The sequence below is a fragment of the Puma concolor genome, chromosome C2 (genome assembly GCF_028749965.1).
Source record: "Puma concolor isolate L17-30 chromosome C2, mPumCon1.1.hap2, whole genome shotgun sequence".
NCBI lineage: Eukaryota > Metazoa > Chordata > Mammalia > Carnivora > Felidae > Puma > Puma concolor.
The window spans coordinates 104,127,021-104,146,682 of NC_141675.1; the positions used below are offsets into that span (position 1 = coordinate 104,127,021).

The window sequence follows — 19,662 nt, forward strand, 5'->3', positions numbered from 1 at the left end:
CTCAACACTGGGAGGTCGGTGCCACTGTCTTAATGTTAGTAATGAGAAACTAGAGGGTCAGAAAGACAATATTCCAATGTCATGATGCAAATAAGTAGCAGATTCAGGAACCCAGATTCATCCCACCCAAAGCTCACTCTCTGCATCACTTTCTTCCATCTTCTTACCCAGACTTCATCCTGTGACAGAGTTTGCACGTGTTACTTGTAATAGGCGTACCACAGTGTCTCAGCCTTTTGGTATAAAAGAATTATTGTTTACTTACTAGAGAGCTTGACATTGCATGATGAGACACATATGGGGGAGCTGCTGACAATGAAAAGGGGAGGGTGTGGTGGGCAGGTTGTTTAGTGTCCCATCAGGAACTGTCCCAACCGTAAACCTGTGGCAGCCAGCTTGAAGAGTTACCAGTAAGGCTCCTGGATCTTCCACAGATCTTAATTTGCTGGTTAGGAAATTCTGATTTAAATACTTCACACCATGAAACTTAGAAATTTGCTAAGAATTAGGGTGTCACACATCTTAATTTATCCAGGCTTATGTAAGTCCTTTACATACATAATATATGTAATACAAAATGGCATTTTTCCAATGTCTATAGGATCAGTAATAGAGCCAGGTCGTTGTTGGGTTTTGGAGGCCACACTGAATAAGTATTTATACACGGGAACAGTGTTAGCAGAGCTGATGAGTAGAATTCTCTTTTTGTTTAGGGCAAGTGGAATTCAAAGGATCAAAGGAAGCTAAACAGTCAGGACCCCATGACTTCCTGTTGAAACAGAGATGTTGCAAGCAAAATATAGCACAATTGGAATCATGACTTCTCCAATATGAAACTACTTGGTCATGAGGATTTTATTAATAATTGGTAGTTTTAGGTGGACGGTTATAAAAATTATTAAAATCATGTTTTGAAATCGATGTAGAGGACAGATCTATGCAACTTGGCTTACTCTGCATATTTTTAGTAAAGATAGCTTCAACAAAGCACAGGAGGACCCTTGATAAGTCACAAATGTCTTTGGTCACCATCGCCTGGTTTCCATAACTGCTAATAGTGAGAGATTATTTATGACCACACAGGTGGTCGTATGTGACCTGACCTGAGCCATCATCTTTTATTCTTTCCTCTCACAAACCATCTGCCCCATACAAAATGGAATTGCTCCATTCCACTAGACTGGCCTGCCTCTTAGCCTTTCCCTGTGCTGTCCCCCACGACATACTTGACTACTCTCCCAGTCCACAGTTGGCCTCTTGAAATCGTGTCCACCCTATGTGGAGTCTGGTCAATGCTACCTTCCACTTCAAGCCTTCCTCAGTCTGTCCATGTGACTTTCTGTATTCTGAGAGAAACTTAAAGCCATTTTAGCATTAGTTAAATTTTCTGCCTTGTATTGTAGTTGTTTCTTGTATTTTATTTTCTCCTTTAGTAGATTATAGAATCCTTGAAGTTACAATTCTCTCTTATCAAGTTCTATATCCTGTTGCATTCACTCAGTACTTTTGAATGCATCTAGACCTTATTACCATTTGTGCACTGAGTCAAAGTTGATTGTTTCTGCTGTAGTGCCTGACCACATAAAGGCTCACATGCATATACTTATATGTAGAGTACAAAATCTGTAGATCTTGTAGGACTGCCTTAACTTCTTAGGATTCTGGGGCTCCAGAGCTGCTAGAACTCGGACTTTTTAAGTTCAAGGCAGAAAATTAAACTCTCAGTTGCATATCCTTTCTTTCAAATCCTAATTCTGTTCTGAATTAAAGGAGTTCGAAAAGAATTCCATTTTTGATCCTCCTCAAATACCTCTACGAGAGTAGGTTTAGCCAGCAGAACTAAGCTTCTCATCTTGTTACAATTCTCTACTCATCTTAATTAAAATGTTAATGCAACCAGAAGTCCTTTTACATTGACTTTGAAAGTTCTCAAAATTGCTACCTTTTATAGAAACCTTCTAGAGATGTTAGCCTGAGAAAAGCAGAAGACTAAATCAGAAAACTGGTTGGTAGTGTTTGAAGGAAATAGTTTGCTTGGTTACAAAATTGTGAACTTTGAGAGACAAAATATGACTTTGAATGTAGTGTGCTATATAAACATTCCTTATGTCATGCTGTATTTAACAGTGTTGTCTGGGGGTGCCTGGGTGGCTCAGTTTGTTAAGCCTCCGACTTCAGCTCAGATCATGATCTCATAGCTCATGAGTTCGAGTCCCACGTGGGGCTCTGTGCTGACAACTTAGAGCCTGGAACCTGCTTTGGATTCTGTGTCTCCCTCTCTCTCTGCCCCTCCCCTGCTCATGCTGTGTCTGTCTCTCTCTCAAAAATAAACATTAAAAAAAACAAAAGTGTTGTTATGAACTTTTTATTTTTTAAGTAATTATAGATACATAGGAAATTATAAAATAATAGAGAGATGTCATATACCTTTCAATTTTTTCCTAATGCTTAGGTCTTATGGAATTATATAATTGTGGTAGAATATCAAAACTACAAAATTTACGTTAGTGAAATATGTGTCTCATTTTATCATATGTGTAAGCTTGTGTAACCACCACCAAAATCAGGATCCAGAACTCCCACCACCACACATCTCCGTGTGCCATCCTTTATAGTCACACTGCACACAGATAAGCACCTCAACTCCAGGCAACCACTCATCTGTTTTCCATCTCTGTAATTTTGTCATTTCAGTAATGCTGTAGAAATGGAATTGTATAGCACGTGTCACTTTCTGATTGGCTTTATTCACTTGGCATAATGCCCTTCACATCGAACGTTATCAATAGTATGTTCCTTTTCATTGCTGATAAGCAATACTGTTGTTTTCAGATTTCTTTTTAATTTTATCCTATTATTATAATTATTATTATTATTACTGCTGTTGCTTTTATTAAAAAGTATTCCCTGGCCATTTTTCAGAATGGCAAATACTGTGAAGTTCTAGAATTTTGAACACTAAGAGCCCTGAGTGACTGGTAATATCTGAACTATCTGTGACCCTGTCCTTCTTATTCTGGCTGAGCTGAATTATTTACCCTACTCTACCTTCAGGCCATGGGAGATGTCACTCCCTGGGTTGGACTAAAGCCTCCACAAAAAAGCATCTATGAAGCTTTCTGGAGGAGGTAGTTGTTGCCTTGTAAATCATCAACTTCCTGTAGGTTGAATTGAGGATGTTCAAAAGTAGGTTCCCTTCCAAGATCTCAGAATGTAGCCTGGGTTTCAGGACAGGATTGGTCTGCATGCTTAAAATTCTCTTGCTGTGAATGTTGTACATCTGCTCTCCTAACTCCCCACTATTTAGTGACGTGTGGAAGGCATGGGAAACAGAGAGGTGAATAAAACCAATTTTTTTTTTTTTTACATCGAGGTTACATTCTTGAGTAAACACAGGTAATGAACAGAGCATAATGTAGCATCACATAATGATAGATACTAAACATGTAAATAAATAAACATGTGATATACCATACAATAATTGTACAGGGCCTGGGGATAGACAGTGACAGTGCATGTTGGGACGGGACAGCCTATTTCAGATGCCGTGAGCAAGGAATACCTGAGCCAGCGCAGACCTGAAGGGCAAAGAATGAGCGTTGTGTAGGTTAGGGCTGAACAAATGGAAAGAGAAAGCAGGAAAGGCGAAGGGCCTGAGGCAGGAATGAGGTTGGTATATTCCTGGAAGAATGAGGCCTGGAACTCAGTAAGTAAGGTAAGAATAGGTAGAGCCAGATCGAGGATTTCAGCATCTTTTTAATTCTTGGTGCCTTCACTCAAGTGTCCAGGCAGTTTAAGACTCTAAAATGGGTCCCTGTTCCCAAATAGCAAATGCAAAGCATAAATAATTGCAGGGTAAGTTACTGATATTAATCCATGTCAAGCACTTTAAGTCAGGACTTCAGTGATCTTTAATTTAATGGAGAATCTGTACCCTCCTCTCAACTGTAATAATATCTGTGCCTCACTAGCAGCACAGTGCATCTTTTCCCATAAGACACATTTTTTGCACACTTGTGTTATCTCGTTCTGTAGACTGGAAGCTTCTTGAAGGCAAAGGCTGGACCTTCTATATCTTTGTATCACCTATAACAAAATTCCATGCCTTGAATTTAGGAGATGGTTAGTGAATTTTAAGTGGAATTCAAAATATTTAGGGGGGTATGGTTTGTTTGTTTAAAGGATTTTATCGAAAAGGGAGAAATACATGAGGGCAATGTGTGCTTAAAGATGCTGATGTGGGCAGTGTCTGGGAAGGGCCTGCAGGTATTAGTGAGCATCGGGGAAAGGGGAAGGACAAGGGTAGACCCAGAAGACAAATGAAGCTACCTTACAGTTACTCTGGTATCCCAGTCATATCTGAACACAGAACACTCCTTATTACAGAAACACTGAAATGTGTATGGAACCAGGATTTGCTCTGTATCTCTTTTCTCAGAATATCCCCTGGCCCTCTCCAAGTGTTGATACAAGCAATTAATGTCATTTTGAAATTGGAGCATTTGGCCTCTCCATTACCTTTTCTACCCTGTGAGTGTCTCAGTCACAGCATGAACCCTTGGAAAGCATCCAAGACTCTCGAATTAGCAAGGGTCATATGCGTAAGTATATGACCATATTCTGCTTCCAGATAAGGGACACGAAGAGAGTGACAGAACAGGAATTCCTCTTACTGTAGCTTCTGTGCTTTTCAGATGTTACAGACTTGAGTTATAAATAACACGACATCATCTGCCAGGAAAGCCCCGAGTAGCCAGCCATTCTGTCATTGCCTGTGAGCTACTGCTGCTGTGGAGAGAGGGTCATAGGCACCACCAACTGCCCCCTTTGTGCCTTGCACAATCTGGTATCACTGGGTTCGCCATTACTGGGTTCTTTTTCCATTCCCAAGCAAGGATCTCCAAGCTCACCTTGGTGTGCTTTTCTCATCCTTATAGTTACTGGAGTATTACACATACTGTCTCTCTTCCTCTTCCGTCGGATTGCAGGTTCCTTAAGGGTATCACCATGTCTTAAATTTCGAGCACCTGTAGTGCACAGGTATAGAGTTGACACTTGGTACGTATGTGCAGAATTGGAATATGAAATCACTTGCTGATACGAGGAGGGAAAGTAATACTTTAAAAATATACTAAAACTGTTTTTGAAAACATTCCCAGATCCAGCATGTTTACATGGTCCAATATGAGAGAGAACTAAAGAGAAAAATACAGTCCATTATCTACGAAGCAAATACAAGAGGAGTGGTTAATGAAATATCTCTGGGACAATGTGAAGCAAAAAGAAAACTTACTGAAGACAAACTGAATAATCTTCGGGTAAAACTGGCAATATTGTTGCAGAAACTTCAGCTGGTAGGTAATGCAATTTTGAGTAGTAGGAATATACCTTGTGGAAAGAGCATTCAGCCAGCTTCCTCCTCTGACATTGTCATCCACTTATTGGCTTTGGACGAGTCATTTAACCCAGCCCTTACTCTCCGTGTAAGGATATTGAAATTGTACATAAATGCATTTTGAAAGTATACACGAGGTCTGCTATTTTTTCTCTTACAAAAATTAGAACCTTTGCTTGTGCTGTTGGTATAGTTTGGTCACCCCGTCTCCTCAATAGTATATTTCCATTAGGAATTTTTTTCTCATTTTATTAAACAACAAAATGTTATAATTCTCATCCCGGTACATAAATAAAAATAGACTCTTCTAATCTTTGAGGAGAGGTTAGAGAGTTCAGGGAACACTGTAGGGGTATGCTGTGCATCTTGTTTGGATATATGAACACATAATGAACAGGGCTGCTATGATGGAAGAGCTAACGAGGAAAAGCCCATCTTATTTCTACAGCATATAGAAATGCTGGATAGAACACATAAAATAAAAAGTATGTAGCCGTGGTTGAAAAGTCTTTCTGCAGCTGCTAGAAATAAATTGAGAAATCAACAGAGAGTCTAAGAAGCATGTGGAATTTTGTATTCAGACACAGGTCCTGAGTCTGGGACAGGAGACAGGGCCCTCCTAGGCCACGTAAGGTGTGAGAGCCGGAGCTGAATGCCCCGAGAGAGCCCTGACTGAGGAGTGGAGGGTTACTTCGTCCAGGAAGGGGGTGGGGGAGAGACCAGGAAACTGGCACCCATCAGTATGGTATACGTGATGAGCCTGGGCTTTGAAGCCAGGCTGCCTGGGTTTCAGTCGGCTGTGAACATTTCAAGGTGAATCTGTTCCTCTTTCACAAAATATATGTCCTTTGGGTTATTTGGGATTTCTCTTACATTAAATACAAAATGAAACTCAGAAAATCTTTTTTGCTTAAGTTGAGTATATAGCCAAAAAAGATACCACCCTCCTTCTACCTTGGGTGGTCTAGGCAACAGCTGAAATATTTCCGTGTTAAAATAAAAAAGGACGCTTAATGCTGTTTCCACATATGGTAATTTTATCTGTGCTTCTATCCACGGTACTACCAAAGTCATTATTTGAGTTCATTTATTGCCGGAAGAGTGGGATTCGAGTGCAGCTCCTTTTGGTTCTTTTCGCTGCAAAAGGTGGCAGAAGTTTTTATGTGTGAAACGTCTGGTACGGAGCCCGCCACCATGGGACGGTTTCAGCGATGATTGTTGTTTTACTACAAAACACTAGAGACACCAAAGAAATTCTATATAATAAAAGCGCGATACTACTACCAAAAAAAGTTCATAAAAATTATTGGTTTTCATAATAGCAAATCTATGTGTAGCTAGGGAAAAAAATGAAAGAATAATGATTATCTCTTCCTTCTATGCCAAACCCCTAGGCTACCGCGCAGCAGCCAGAGTAATTGTATGAATTTAATTGGCTCGATTCACAAAGTTTGGTAAGGAGGGGAAGGGCTTTAGCCTGCAGAGTGAGCATATGACATGCTTCATCTAGTATCATTGGAGAGGTACTCAAAGGGCTCCTGCCCAAATATATTTTACTCTCATCCCTGACTTGAAATTTCTATTTTCACGGCCTCTGAATGCCAGAGCCACCTCACTGGCACAGAGCGAAGACAAGAGAGAAGATAGATGGACATCCATCCAAAGTGGATGGACAGAGCAGGTACTTGAAGAGGCTGGGGACAGAACCAATGTGAAGTCCTAGAAGGAAGTATGCTTTGCCAGGCAGAGAGCAAAGGATTAGATGGACTGAGGGCCGTCAGTGTCAGAAGGGTGACACAGGGCATCCCTCAGGGCCAGTGAATATCTGAAAATCTAGGGGAACATGAATATCATGTATGCTTGTCTGTAGGGACAGGACCCCAGTCACAAAGCTGGGCCTCAGTACTCTTCAGAGGCCTAAGGCAGAGGGAACCATGCACAAGCAGGTTAATAGAACCAGGTGAGGGATGGAGAAGCTGGGATGGTGGTGCCACACACTCACTGGGAACAGTCATAAAACTGGAAATGTCTCTGAAAGGTCCTTTCTAAGAATTCTCTTATCCAACCAGCTCAGCTGGAGAGCAGGTTGAACCCATGGGTGCTCTTGACGGAGGGAGATTTAAGTCAGTACAGAGGCAGCATTTGTCGGGCTGTTCATGGATTAAGCAGCCCAGGGAAGGAAAGTGTGAAATTACCCAGACAGAGAAGTGGGGGAAGAACAGAAAGGAGACCCATGAGGGCACAAGCCAGGGGCTGGGGGGAAGGATGGTGGAGGGGAAGAGGAGCGACAGAGAAGTCAGAATTCACCTACTCATCTGTTCAGATTCATGAACTTTTAAAACGGGAGATGAGATCCTATAACAGAGGAAGATGAGGTGGAAGCAGGGTGGCTTTAGGAATATGACAAGTAATTAAATAGAAGGAAAGCCGGTTGAACTTACCTCCACTAAAGAAGAAAAAAATGATTCAAGTTCCTAACCACTTGTGCGCATAAAATGAGATGAAATGCAAAAACATTTTAAGAGATTAAAAGCATTATTCCAGTGTGATGTGGGTTTCTTGCTACATGAATCGCAGGGAAGGCTGCTCAGAGGCCACCCAGATTACAAGCATAATCCCTGTAGCGTCTTCGCCTGCCATGATTGTTGATTCTCTTTTCCAGGGCGGTCCAGCAGGAGACCTGGAGCAGATTGACAGTTATTTAGAAGCTTTGCTTAAAGAAGATAATCCCCTTTTTCAGAACGCTTTGAATAAAGTGACTACAGATACAGGACACAGTCTCCCTTTAGAAAAACACTGAAAGTACTTCTCAAAATTAAATGTGAGAAAAGATATGCCCTTTTAAAAAAATGCCAGTAAGAAAAAGGAAGATTCTTTTCAAACAGTATTTCCCTTTGTACTCATTATTGTATGGTTTGCCCTGTTTAACTGTAAGAAAATTGTGTGCTTTAGAAATGGAGACTGATTTACAATTTACATATTTGCAGCCCTGTTCCCTAACTCTTCCTGTTATTTCAGAAACTATTTGTAGAGTTCTCCCATTCCCATGTGAGCTAGTAAGAAAGATGGAAATGTCAGTTAGGCTAAATTTTGTTTTCACTTAAATGACTTTGTTTTTGTTTTGTTTTAAACATTTTGTTTCACTTAAATGACTACAAAAACTAGAAAACAGTGGTTTTCAAAATCAGTGTACAAAGGACTACAGTTAAACTTAAAACTTGTGTTGAAAAGGAAAGACCACATGCCCTTTCTCCACTACAGCCATTACTCAGTAATGCAGAAAATATAAATCCTCAGAAACTTTAATATATTGTTTATATGATAATTCTATTGTTGAGTTGGAGTAAAAGTGCAAATCTTCTAACTATAATGTGAGCATATATTATACATGTGTAAATTGTGTTTTTACATTTTCCTTGATAACTGATTATTTTTTTAAATTTAGATATGTCTACAACTTTGGACAAAAGCAATAAAACATTTAATATTTGTGGAATTGTGTAATTTTAATTTTATGTACATACACATAATGCAAAATTCAGACCATGTGAGATGGAATATGGTGGAAGGTCTTCGCTCCATCCTTGTCTTTCTTTTTTTTTTTTTAAGTTTATTTTTTTGAGAGAGAGAGAGAAGAGGGAGAGAGTGTGAGTGGGAGAGGGGCAGAGAGAGAGAGAGAGAGAGAGGGAGAGAGAATCCCAAGCAGGCTCCTTGCTGTTCTCCCTGTTTGACATGGGCCTCATACCCGTGAACTGCGAGATCATGACCTGACCCGAAATCGAGAGTCAGACTCTCAACTGACAGAGCCCCCCCAGCCCTCTGGTTTTGTAGTCCTATTTAGAGAAGACATTCAAATGCTGAAAGTAGAAAGAAATTTTTCCTTGTTATAGTGGTTTTAGTCATTATATTATTAAATATTTAATTTATCTAGAATTTATTTTGGTGAAAGGAGTAAGTTAAAAATCCAACTGTGTGTGTTTCCAGATAGATACAGTATTGTCCTCAAACTGTTAATTGAAAAATCAGTCTCTTCCCCATTGATCTGCACTGCCACGTTTACTGCATGTCAAATTCCTATTTGTATTTGGGCTGAGTTCTGTAAAAAATGTCTATTATTTTTCATTGATTGTTCCATCTTTTCTCACATTGGACCCAAGTTGTTTTGGTAGGGATAGTCAATAATTTTATATTTGAGAATTTTCTTTTGTATCTTTGCATGTTTAATCTTATCCAGACTTAGAATTAGCTTTTTTAGTCAATACTCACCCCTCCCCTCAACCTTTATTTGCATTTTGTTTGGTGTATGGTGGTATGATAGATTAAGGTAGAATTGCCTTTTTCAAATATCAAGTCTTTCTACCCCAAACCAAAATATGCCTTTTTGTATGTTCAAGTCTTTATTGGTACCCTGTATTAGCATTTAAAATTTTTCTTCAAATATGTCCAGCACATTCTAGTTAAATTTATTGTAATTTAGATTTATTCTTTGACCTTTTATAAATGAAGACTTTTCCCCATTATCTTATAACTAGTTAATGTTTTATGTAGCAGGATTCCTGAGTTTGGGATATCAATATTGTATCCAATATAAGAATTCTTATACTATTTGTAATAGTTTTAAACGTTTTTTTTCTGTATCAGCAAGTAATCATTATGCAGATTTTTTGAAAAGCATAATTTACATGAAGAAACACAGTTTCCAGATCTCAGGTCCTTGTATTCTTGATTTATCCAAAATTTTCCTTCCAAGGGGATTTTCTTGGCCCCTTGAAAACTTTCATTACCTTCCTCTTGCATCATCAGTAGCCATTCTTTTTTTTTTTTTAACTAAAAATTGGTGATTAATAACTGTTAATGGTGATAAGAAGTCAATGCCTCTGAGCATCCTGGCAAACCATTGGAGACTGCACAGGGACTTCCCCAGAGACTGGCTTTGGAAGATTGTAGCAGGACCCTCCTCCTATTTCCTACCAGGACCTAGTCCTATTATCTCATCTTCTTTCTTTTTACTCTGCCTAAGAAATCTCACCTACTCTAATGGTTTCAAGTAATACTTATAAGTGAAGGTGTTCCAAATTTCGATAACCTTACTGAACACATGTTATTTAACTGTAATTATGGGTTCAAATTTTTTTCTACTTAAAGTCTACCTTGGTATGTGTGAAACAAAATTAATCATATATACCCTAGCCACCCCCATTTCCTGTCAAGGCCCCAAAGGCTCCAGTTCTTGGGGAACCTGGGGTTTTGAATAGGTAATAAGTTAGGACTAAGGAATAGTAACTTAAGAGAGAAACCGGACTTAGGAACTGAGTCAATATGAGAATTGGGGGAAAAATGGAGTGAGGTTAGGAGGGGATAACCATGCTTGGGACCAAATGACCCTAGGTGGAAAGAATGTAATTCTGTTACTCCTACGTATGGTTGGCAGCAAGATGGCTTGCTTGCCACATCACACAGGTCACTTCCTTTCCATTACTGGACCATGGATACGGTTCTTATGCTCATTTGCTCAGTTTTCAATTCCTGTGCAACTGGGGCTTGACTCAGACAAGATTAGCTTGGGAACTGGAGTGGGACAAAGTTAGCAGGCAGAGGGCCTGGGTAGAAGCGGATTTGAAAGACAGAAAATACAGAAACGGAAAAAAAAAGAAAAAGATGAGGTGCCTGGGTGGCTTAGTCTGTTGAGCATCCGACTCTTGATTTCGGCTCAGGTCATGATCTCACAGTCCATGAGATAGAGAGCCCTGCATAGGACTCTGTGCTGCCAGCGTGGAGCCTACTTGGGATTCTCTCTCTGCCTCTCTCTTTGCCCCTCCCTGGCTGTGTGAGCATGCCTGCATACACACTGTCTCAAAGTAAAGAAGAGAAAAGCAATGCCAACGACAGCTCAACATGTCCCTTTATCTGCAGACTGCCTATCACATCAACAACATTTTTACTGCTGATAATATGGTTATCTCTACCCATTTCCCTCTTCTCTGCAGAGACTTCCTTTAAATTTAGCAATACTCAATGTATAATTTTTCCACGGTTTTAATAGTTTTTACATCTAAATTTATTTTCACAATATTTAGGTATGAAAAAGCAAATATCCTTGTTACTGTTTTACAGATGAGAACAGTGAGACTGTAGAAACTAAGTAATGTTTTAGTCCCAGGCTTCCTGAATGCAACTCAGAGTTCCTTCCATTAGACCCCCCCTCCTCAATGTAGGCATAATTGATGGCTAACAATATGGCAAGGACAATGCCTCTGCCCTTCACAGAAAACTGTATCTCTGAATGGCAGCACAATCCCATCAGTTAGCGATAAATGACCTAGTCTTAAAACTGTACAGATGAGTTAATCTCACTGGCTTTCTATTCTTATTTAGCCTATAGCTGTAAGAGGGTTAGACTAGCTTTCTAAAGGCATATGTTAGCCTCCAGTTCTAGTGAACAAGTGAGGAACTAAATTGGGAGAGACCATACGTGAAAACAACCTGAGAAAAAGCTGCAGACCGTGAATCACGATGGGAAATAATGAATCCATAGCTGGTGGTCAGAAAGCAGTTCCTGCTAAAGAGACCTATGTGTGGTACAAAAAATTTATGAGGGAATATCCATCCGGCCTGCAAACACTGCATGAATTCAAGACACTCTTGGGTCTGCAAGGTCTGAATCAAAAAGCCAGTCAACATGTTGATCAAGTCTATAATACCTTTGACATGAACAAGGTAAGTCCTTTACTTTTTATTTGGCAATGGTTCTGCATTTTCCCCTCTGTAAAAATATGAAATAGCCTGAGGTAAAACGTGTGCATCTCACTGAACAGGGAGGTCTTCAGAGAACCCACAGCTTGTAGGTAAGTGAGTCATTAAACACATTTAGCACTGACGGCATGAAAGTAATTGGGAACTAGCCTCTCCACCCTTGGAAATGTTCTGCATGTAGCGAGTTATTTTAAAACCAAATTAAATCTCGGCGTGGAATTCTAATGCTATCGTTTAAACAAATCTAATAAGTGCAGATTGATTTACAAAGACTGTTTTCAAAGTATTTAATGCGTTGGTGACATTTTATAGAAAAGCAAATTACAGGAATCTGCTTTAAAAAGTGTGATTGCATCTAGATTGGCAGGTAAAATCAATACAAATTTGCCAACGTGTTGTTTGTACTCAGAAGTTGGAATGCTGGAATAGTTTTTCATATCTGACCAATTTAGTTGGAGGAAAAACAAAACAATTTACAGTTTTAAATTCAGATAAATTTTAGTTTCTAAAGATTGTCACTGAACTATTGTCTTGAATTTACTCACTCCTAAGGAGTTGCAGCATATTTAGTTTTCAAGTCCTGAAAAAATACAAAGATGAGGAGAAAAAAAATGGGGAACAGAAAAAAATAAGACAAAAAAGTAACAATCTGACCAACCAGGCCAGAATTCTTCCTGCCTACTTTTCCTTGTGCATTTCAGTTGTTTTTTACCTGTATATTTCAAAATGGGCTGATGCCATCTAGAATAAAAGGGAAAGGGGAAATACCACTCACTGAAAAATAGATGACTTTAGAAGGCTGTGTGTGAGAATAGATGAGGCAGAAGTGGTAATTAAAACAATTGACTGTCCTTTGGGATGTATGGAATCTAGAACAGCCCTTTGAGCCCTTTTCCAAATAAAAACAAACAAACCAAAACAATAGATAACTTAAAAGGAGGTACCAGCCAAGAACTAGGGAAAACTGAACGTGTGCAAAATTAACAGCTATTTTAATTCTTGTAATAATGTTGGGAGCAGATTTCTTTCAGGACATTGTCTTTTAGGACATCTTCTTTGTCATCAAGTGTGAGTGAAACACTGCCTGCTTAGTATGACGGTGTTTTCCTCCTCATAAATTTGACTTAGTGTGGATGCAAACAAACTGTTCTGCCCCCAAGGAGTTTACAAATCAGTGGGAAAATGAGGCAGATTCTGCTTTTGTTCTTGACATTGAAACATGTTCTAGATATGCTATGAGCTGAATTTTTGTGCTCCCCCAACCTTAAAACCGCTTATTACTTTAACAGCAAATATGGGATTAATTGGAAATAGAAAATTGCAATTTTGGATAAGCAGGCTATGGCAAAGCCATAGGCAAGTATGCAGAGCAAAGGAGAGGAACGCTCTAGTACAGAGCAAAGGGTGAAATCAGGAAGGCTTTTATAAACAAAAAGTCGGTTGGAGTAAACTGGGAGTTTGAGGTATAGTGGCTTTTTATTGTCTCAGTTGTTTGTGACAACATCTCATTGGCTGGGTTGTTGCCAGGGTCAAGGGGTGGGGCCCTTTTTCCTCCTGCTGGGGTGGTAAAGAAGTAGAATCAGCAAGCAAGCAAGATGCAGTCTCTTCCAGTTGGGTCAGCAGCTGACAAGGAGTGGTAGGGTGTGTGAGCTCCCCCTGCTAGCCTCCCGACTCCATTCTAAATGAGGTTTCCTTTTTTATCCGTCACAAACTTAAATTATGGTGAAATCTAAACCACTCCCCACCCATATTATAGTATTTGGAGGTGGGGTCTTTGGGAGGTAATTAGGTCATGAGGGCAGAGCCTTCATGATTGGGATTAGTGGGATTACAAAGAGACAGACCCCAGAGGGTTTCCTCCTTCATGTGAGGACACAGTGAGAAGGCTGATTGTCGATGAACCAGTAGGTGGGCTCTCACCAGACACAGACTCTGCTTGAGCCTTGATCTTGAATTCCCTCACTTAAAGTACTGTGAGAAATAAATTTCCGAGTGTTTTAAGCCACCCAGTCTATGGTATTTTTGTTATAAGAGCCTGAAGTGACTAGGACAGGGCACAGTGTGCATGTTGGCATGTTGTCTCTCTGTCTCTGCCTACGTATGAATCTCGCAGCCTTCGCTGCCTTTCTCTCTGCCGTTGTATGTTTCGCTCTTTGTGTGGCTGCTGCTGTCCCACTGTGCCTGCTGCCTGCTGTAAGCAACCCATTTCACAGTGGAAGTCTTTTACTCTAGATTGCAGCTTCTCAGACTCTGACAGAACTCCCGAGAGGTTAGAAGATGAGCTATTAGCAGGGTTTTTTTTTTTTTAGTTATTCTTCAAAGTAACTGGTGACATATCCCATGCCAGAGATTTTGTTGTTAACCCAATGTTTGTGGAAGCACTGCATGTCAGCGGTTCACATGCAAGAACAGGAACATGTGACAAGGAGCGCTGGGCAGAAACCAGAAGTGTTGTCAAAACGAAGCCTGCTGCCGAGGCAGCTGGGGCAGACAGTGTTCAGATAAGCAATCTGGGCGTGTGTGCCATTGGAGTGTCCTCTCGGGGCCAGTCGTGGGACGGCCAAGCCCATCTCAGGAGCTTCATTTAAATGACTTGGAAGGTCTGCTGGTATTCATGATTTATCATCGAGATTTTATGTTTGCTTAGGAAGCAAGCAAATCTAGGCAGTGATGACTAATGCCACACAAGGTGTGGGGATCTTGATATAAAATCAGGTTGTAAAATGAGAAGAGTAAGGATGGTTCTTTATCAAGTGACAGTAAGAAATGATATGCAATTAATGCACAGGAAAACAAAAAAGCCATATATTTAATTAGATCAATAAAACTATCAGCTGCCCAGCACCGTGGAGGATTTGCTCTTTCTTGGAGCTCCGCTGCAGTGTTAGCTATTCTGGATGGAAATCATTCCAGAGTGCATTTCATACTTTCCTGCCTCCTCAAAGTACCGGTAAAACCTTTTTTGATATCAGAGTCATTGTTATGAGCATTGGTTGTTACGTTTTTGGAATACCACGAAGCAGCCATGCCTATTGAAGTTGCTGGGGCTAAGTTTCCTGTTGTTACAAATCCTGAAAATAATGTGCTTTTGTCATTTTTGCTTTTTATTGTTTTTCTCTTTCCCTGCTGTCAAACACACCTTTCCCAGCTTTCTGATTGTTCTAATAATAATGAGCTTCCAATCTTTTTACTCTGCCATTTCTCACCTGGCTTTGGCTTGTACTCAAGTTCACTAAACATACTGGAATAGTGCTTAAAGTGGAAATAAATCCTAAAGTTTAGACTGTAAAGTTTATAACAATTCCTTTGACTAATCACACACCCTTGTAAGCATCTCCTTGTCGCTCGGTAACAATAGTGTTTGAGATGTGTCTGACACTGTTTTAGGCACAGTACATAGACTAACGCATTCAACATCACAGAATTAATAGAACCTGCTTTAAGGTAGCGGCCATAAATTTGGCACCTCAGACCTTCCCAGAAGGTAATTGACCAGGGCCCCAGTGCACAGCTTTGAAATCCTTCACCGCATGCACAGAGTCCGTGCTTGGGTTTAGGTTATCCCCAATGTTGGAGTGCAGCAGGAATAATAAAGCCAACCCATTCTTAAGATGCAGGATTCCTTTGTCAGCAGGCTTTAACTAAAGGATTCCCTGGTGGCTTTGTCAAGCTGTAGGTTTCAAGAGTGCCTAGGACACTTCTGTCCAAACTTCTTTTACACTCTTCTTTAGCTGGGTCGGATTAGCTCACTCAGCCTTTCCTGACATCTTTCCTGCTTACTTCCACACACCATTTCTCCAAATAAAATCTTTAAATTGGGATTAATAGGTCTAATATCCAATGAATAAGAGTCACAGAAAAAGAGCTCAGAGAGAATGTAGGGTTATAACAAAACAAACCAGAAAAATTTTCCAGACCTATTGGACACATGTTTCACAAGGGCCCAGTACAATAAATAGAGATTGACTGACAGCATTTGCATAGATTTTTTTGTTTTGTTTTTTTTTTTTTTTAAGAGAGAAAATGCATGGGGGAGAGGTGCAAAGCAAGAGAGACAGAATCTCAAGCAGGCTTCACGTGGAGCCTGATGCGGGGCTTGATCCCACAACCTGGGGATCATGACCTAAGCCAAAATCAAGAGGGGTATCTCAACCAACTGAGCCACTCAGGCACCCTGAGAAAAAATATTAAAAAAAAAAAAATTTATGTTTAGTACAGACAGAGTGTAAGTCGGGGAGGGGCAGAGAGAAAGGGAGACACAGAATCTGAAGCAGGCTCCAGTCTGCCAGCACAGAGCCCGACAGGGGTCTCAAACGTGTGAACCATGAGATCATGACCTGAGCCAAAGTCGGACACTTAACCAACTGAGCAACCTAGGTGCCCTCTGAGAAAATTTTTAAACAGGGATAAAGAGATGATCCTAAAATCTAAAAAAAAAAAAAAAAAAAAAAATGAAAGTCAAAATAACATTGAACTTCCTAATACCTACACTAAAGACTTAAGAGTAAATGGAGAAACGCCTCCAAAATTCTGAGGGTGAAAAAAAAAGCCAAATCAAATGTAAGGAGAGAATAAAAACAGGCAGTGACTAAAAAAATTCCTTCACATTTATTTTTTCTAAGGAAGCTATTGGAGCAGGTACTTCAGCAAAAAAGAGGGAGTGTGTCAACAAAGAGAGAGAGAGTGAATCCAACATAGGAAAACAGATATGGACAGTCTTGGGTCATGGAGATGAAAACTCCAAATCAACAGCTATACAGAAACCTCAGTGTACTGCTAATCCAGATTGTAAAGGGAGAAGGGGGACTCTGGGAGAAAGACCTGAAAAAAATGACACCGATAGATTATCTATTGTGCTTGAGGATTTCAAAAACAATATAAATTTACTAATTTATATTTAACCAATCTGACGGTCCCTTTAAAAAAATTAACAAGGTGAAATACAAAGAAAATTATTGAAATTTAAATGAAATAACTTTAATTTTTTTTATTATGGAAACTTCACACATATACAAAAGCAGAGAGAATAATCTAGTGATACTCTCATAGACCAATCATCCATCTTCAACCATTGTTAAAATTTAGTCACTTTCATCTCATCTGTCCTCCTACATTTTTATTTTTTACTTTTTTAAATTTAGACTTTCTGGAAAAAGTTTTTCATCCCAGTTAACAGACAGTGTTATACTAGTTTCAGGTGTACAATATCGTGATTCAACAGTTTCGTACACCATCCGGTGCTCATCACAACAAGTGCACTCCTTAGTCCCCATCACCTGTTTCATCCATCCCCCTACTCACTCCCCTCTGGTAACTATCAGTTTGTTCTCTATAGTTAAGAGTTTGTCTTTTGGTTTCTCTTTTTTTTCCTTTGTTTGTTTTGTTTCTTAAATTCCACATATAAGTGAAATCATATGGTATTTGTCTTTGACTGACTTATTTCACTTAGCATTGTTCTCTAGCTTCATCCATGTTGTTGCAACTGACAAGATTTCATTTTTTTTGTGACTGAATAATGTTCCACTGTGTATGTGAATTTGTATATGTATATATACACACATACCACATCTTTATCCATTCATCAATCAGTGGACACTTGGGTTGCTTCCATATCTTAGCTATTATAAATAATGCTACCATAAACATAGGGGTGCATGTACCCTTTAAGCATACCTTTTTATTGTTTCTTGATTTGAGTTTGGATCCAAACAAGGTCCATACATGGAAATTGGTGGTTATGACTCTTAAATCTGTTTTTTTCTATAGTAGATCCCTAGTCACCTCCTTCCTCCCAACCCCCCCTCCCCATTTATGCCATTGATTTGTTGGGGAAGGTGAGTTATTAGTTCTGTAGAATATTCTGCATTCTGGATTTAGTTGATTGGTTTCTTATCTTCAAATTACCAGTAAATTGGTATTTAGCTGTGGAAGCTTAAATAGATTCAGATTGATTTGCTTGGCAAAAATACTTCATAAGCACATAATTATTGGTTGTCTCACTTTTCATGGATTGTCCATTAGGTTCAGGAGGTGTCAGCCTGACAATGATGAGGTAATTATTAACTCCATATAAAATACTGAAGTCAGTAATTTTGGTGCATCAATGGGTTATACGGGGAACAAAATTTACTAGTCATTAAAATTAAACTCTCAACTTTTAGATTAACCCACAGTTGTGAGAGTATGGACGAAGAACTATGGTTGCTCAGAAATGTTTAACGACTAGTTCTTCCATGGGAGAAAAGCCCTGGTAACATGTTGATTTCCATGGTGTAAATACTCCCACCATGGTCAGTTTCGAGCTACCAACCATTTAATAGTTGGCCTGCAAAATTCCTGAAAATTTGACAATCTGCTCACACCAGCAGATACAGTAGGTTCCAGCACACTACGTGGATATATATGAGGGTCATAGAACTAAATGCCTGTCATTTGCTATAACGGGAAATAAATAGGTAATGTCTAGAATTGATAAATCTCAGCATAAGTAGAATAAGCATCATTACAAGCATGTAAACAAAGGCTAGGAAAAATAACCGGAAAGTCCAAAGTTTTCAATTATAGTTTAGTTTCGTTTTAGTTTAGTTTAATTTTGAGTTTAATGTCAATTATGGATTAGTAATAAAAACTGATTAAAAAGCCTAATGATAAAAAAGCAGATTTAAAAAAAGAAAACACAAAAGGTATTAGCACGTCTTTGTAGGTGAGGTGAGTGAAAGAAACTATACTTCTCAAAATTAAGGTCTGTCTCTGCACAAGGGACAACATAGATTCCTTCCTTTCTACAACTATGAATTGTCCATTCCATTATGGAAACCCTATGGACTCCAAAGATGAGGGTCCAGCCTGGCCCAAACATGGTAGTGAGTAACCTTGTCTAAAACAAAGTCTCCATGAAAAAGTACAACACGGTGTAAGCGTGTGGTTCTTGTGGTCTGTGTTAAACCCACACAGGGTGGATGGCGGAACTTGAAGGTAGGTGGGGGCTCCAAGCACTGGCTGTGCTGCCGCCACTTTAATAGTTTCCTAACCATTTGTGCTCTTGATTTGCTGGGGAAAGTGCAACACCGCTGAGGCAGAAGCTGATTGCGAGGCTGGTCATTAGAGCTGGGTCTGGGGCAGACCCATTTTCACAGAACCACAGTGAAGATGATGATGTCACCAGCTACTGGGTCCTAAAAGGCAGTGAATGTGGACAGGGGCCGCACTATTCTCACCTTAGCATCGTGTCCTTCACCTGGAGATTGATGCAAAATGCCCAGTTCCCTGGAAACAGCTTCCTGTTGGAGGCATGAACCTGCACTCTGGTCTCTATGCACACAGACAAAACCGAACGAGGCTCAATTCCAGGCAGAGCCTGGCAAGGAAAGAAGCCACCCAGCACTGCTCTTCTGCCTTTGCGCTCCAGCCACACTGCTTTCTTCACACTAGATGTGCAGTTTGCTCTTCCCCTGTCCTTTCTCTTTTTAAGTACAAGTGCTGCATGAATTCATCTCATGAAAACACACTGCAGA

General features: G+C 39.8%; 2 protein-coding genes across 2 annotated transcripts in view; both read left to right on the forward strand.

Annotated features, from left to right (window-relative positions):
- The window catches only part of MORC1 (MORC family CW-type zinc finger 1), a 167,044-nt gene extending 158,181 nt beyond the window's left edge, over positions 1 to 8,863 (forward strand). Inside the window, exons 26-27 of the mRNA XM_086675499.1 lie at positions 5,160 to 5,354; positions 8,058 to 8,863. Coding sequence (XP_086531625.1) covers positions 5,160 to 5,354; positions 8,058 to 8,195 — 333 coding nt within the window. The 3' untranslated portion in view covers positions 8,196 to 8,863. The remainder of the gene's footprint in view (positions 1 to 5,159; positions 5,355 to 8,057) is intronic.
- Positions 8,864 to 11,698: 2,835 nt separating this feature from the next.
- Positions 11,699 to 19,662, forward strand: part of GUCA1C (guanylate cyclase activator 1C) — a 32,211-nt gene continuing 24,247 nt past the window's right edge. Inside the window, exon 1 of the mRNA XM_025913917.2 lies at positions 11,699 to 12,112. Within this exon, the coding sequence (XP_025769702.1) occupies positions 11,909 to 12,112 (204 nt within the window). The 5' untranslated portion in view covers positions 11,699 to 11,908. The remainder of the gene's footprint in view (positions 12,113 to 19,662) is intronic.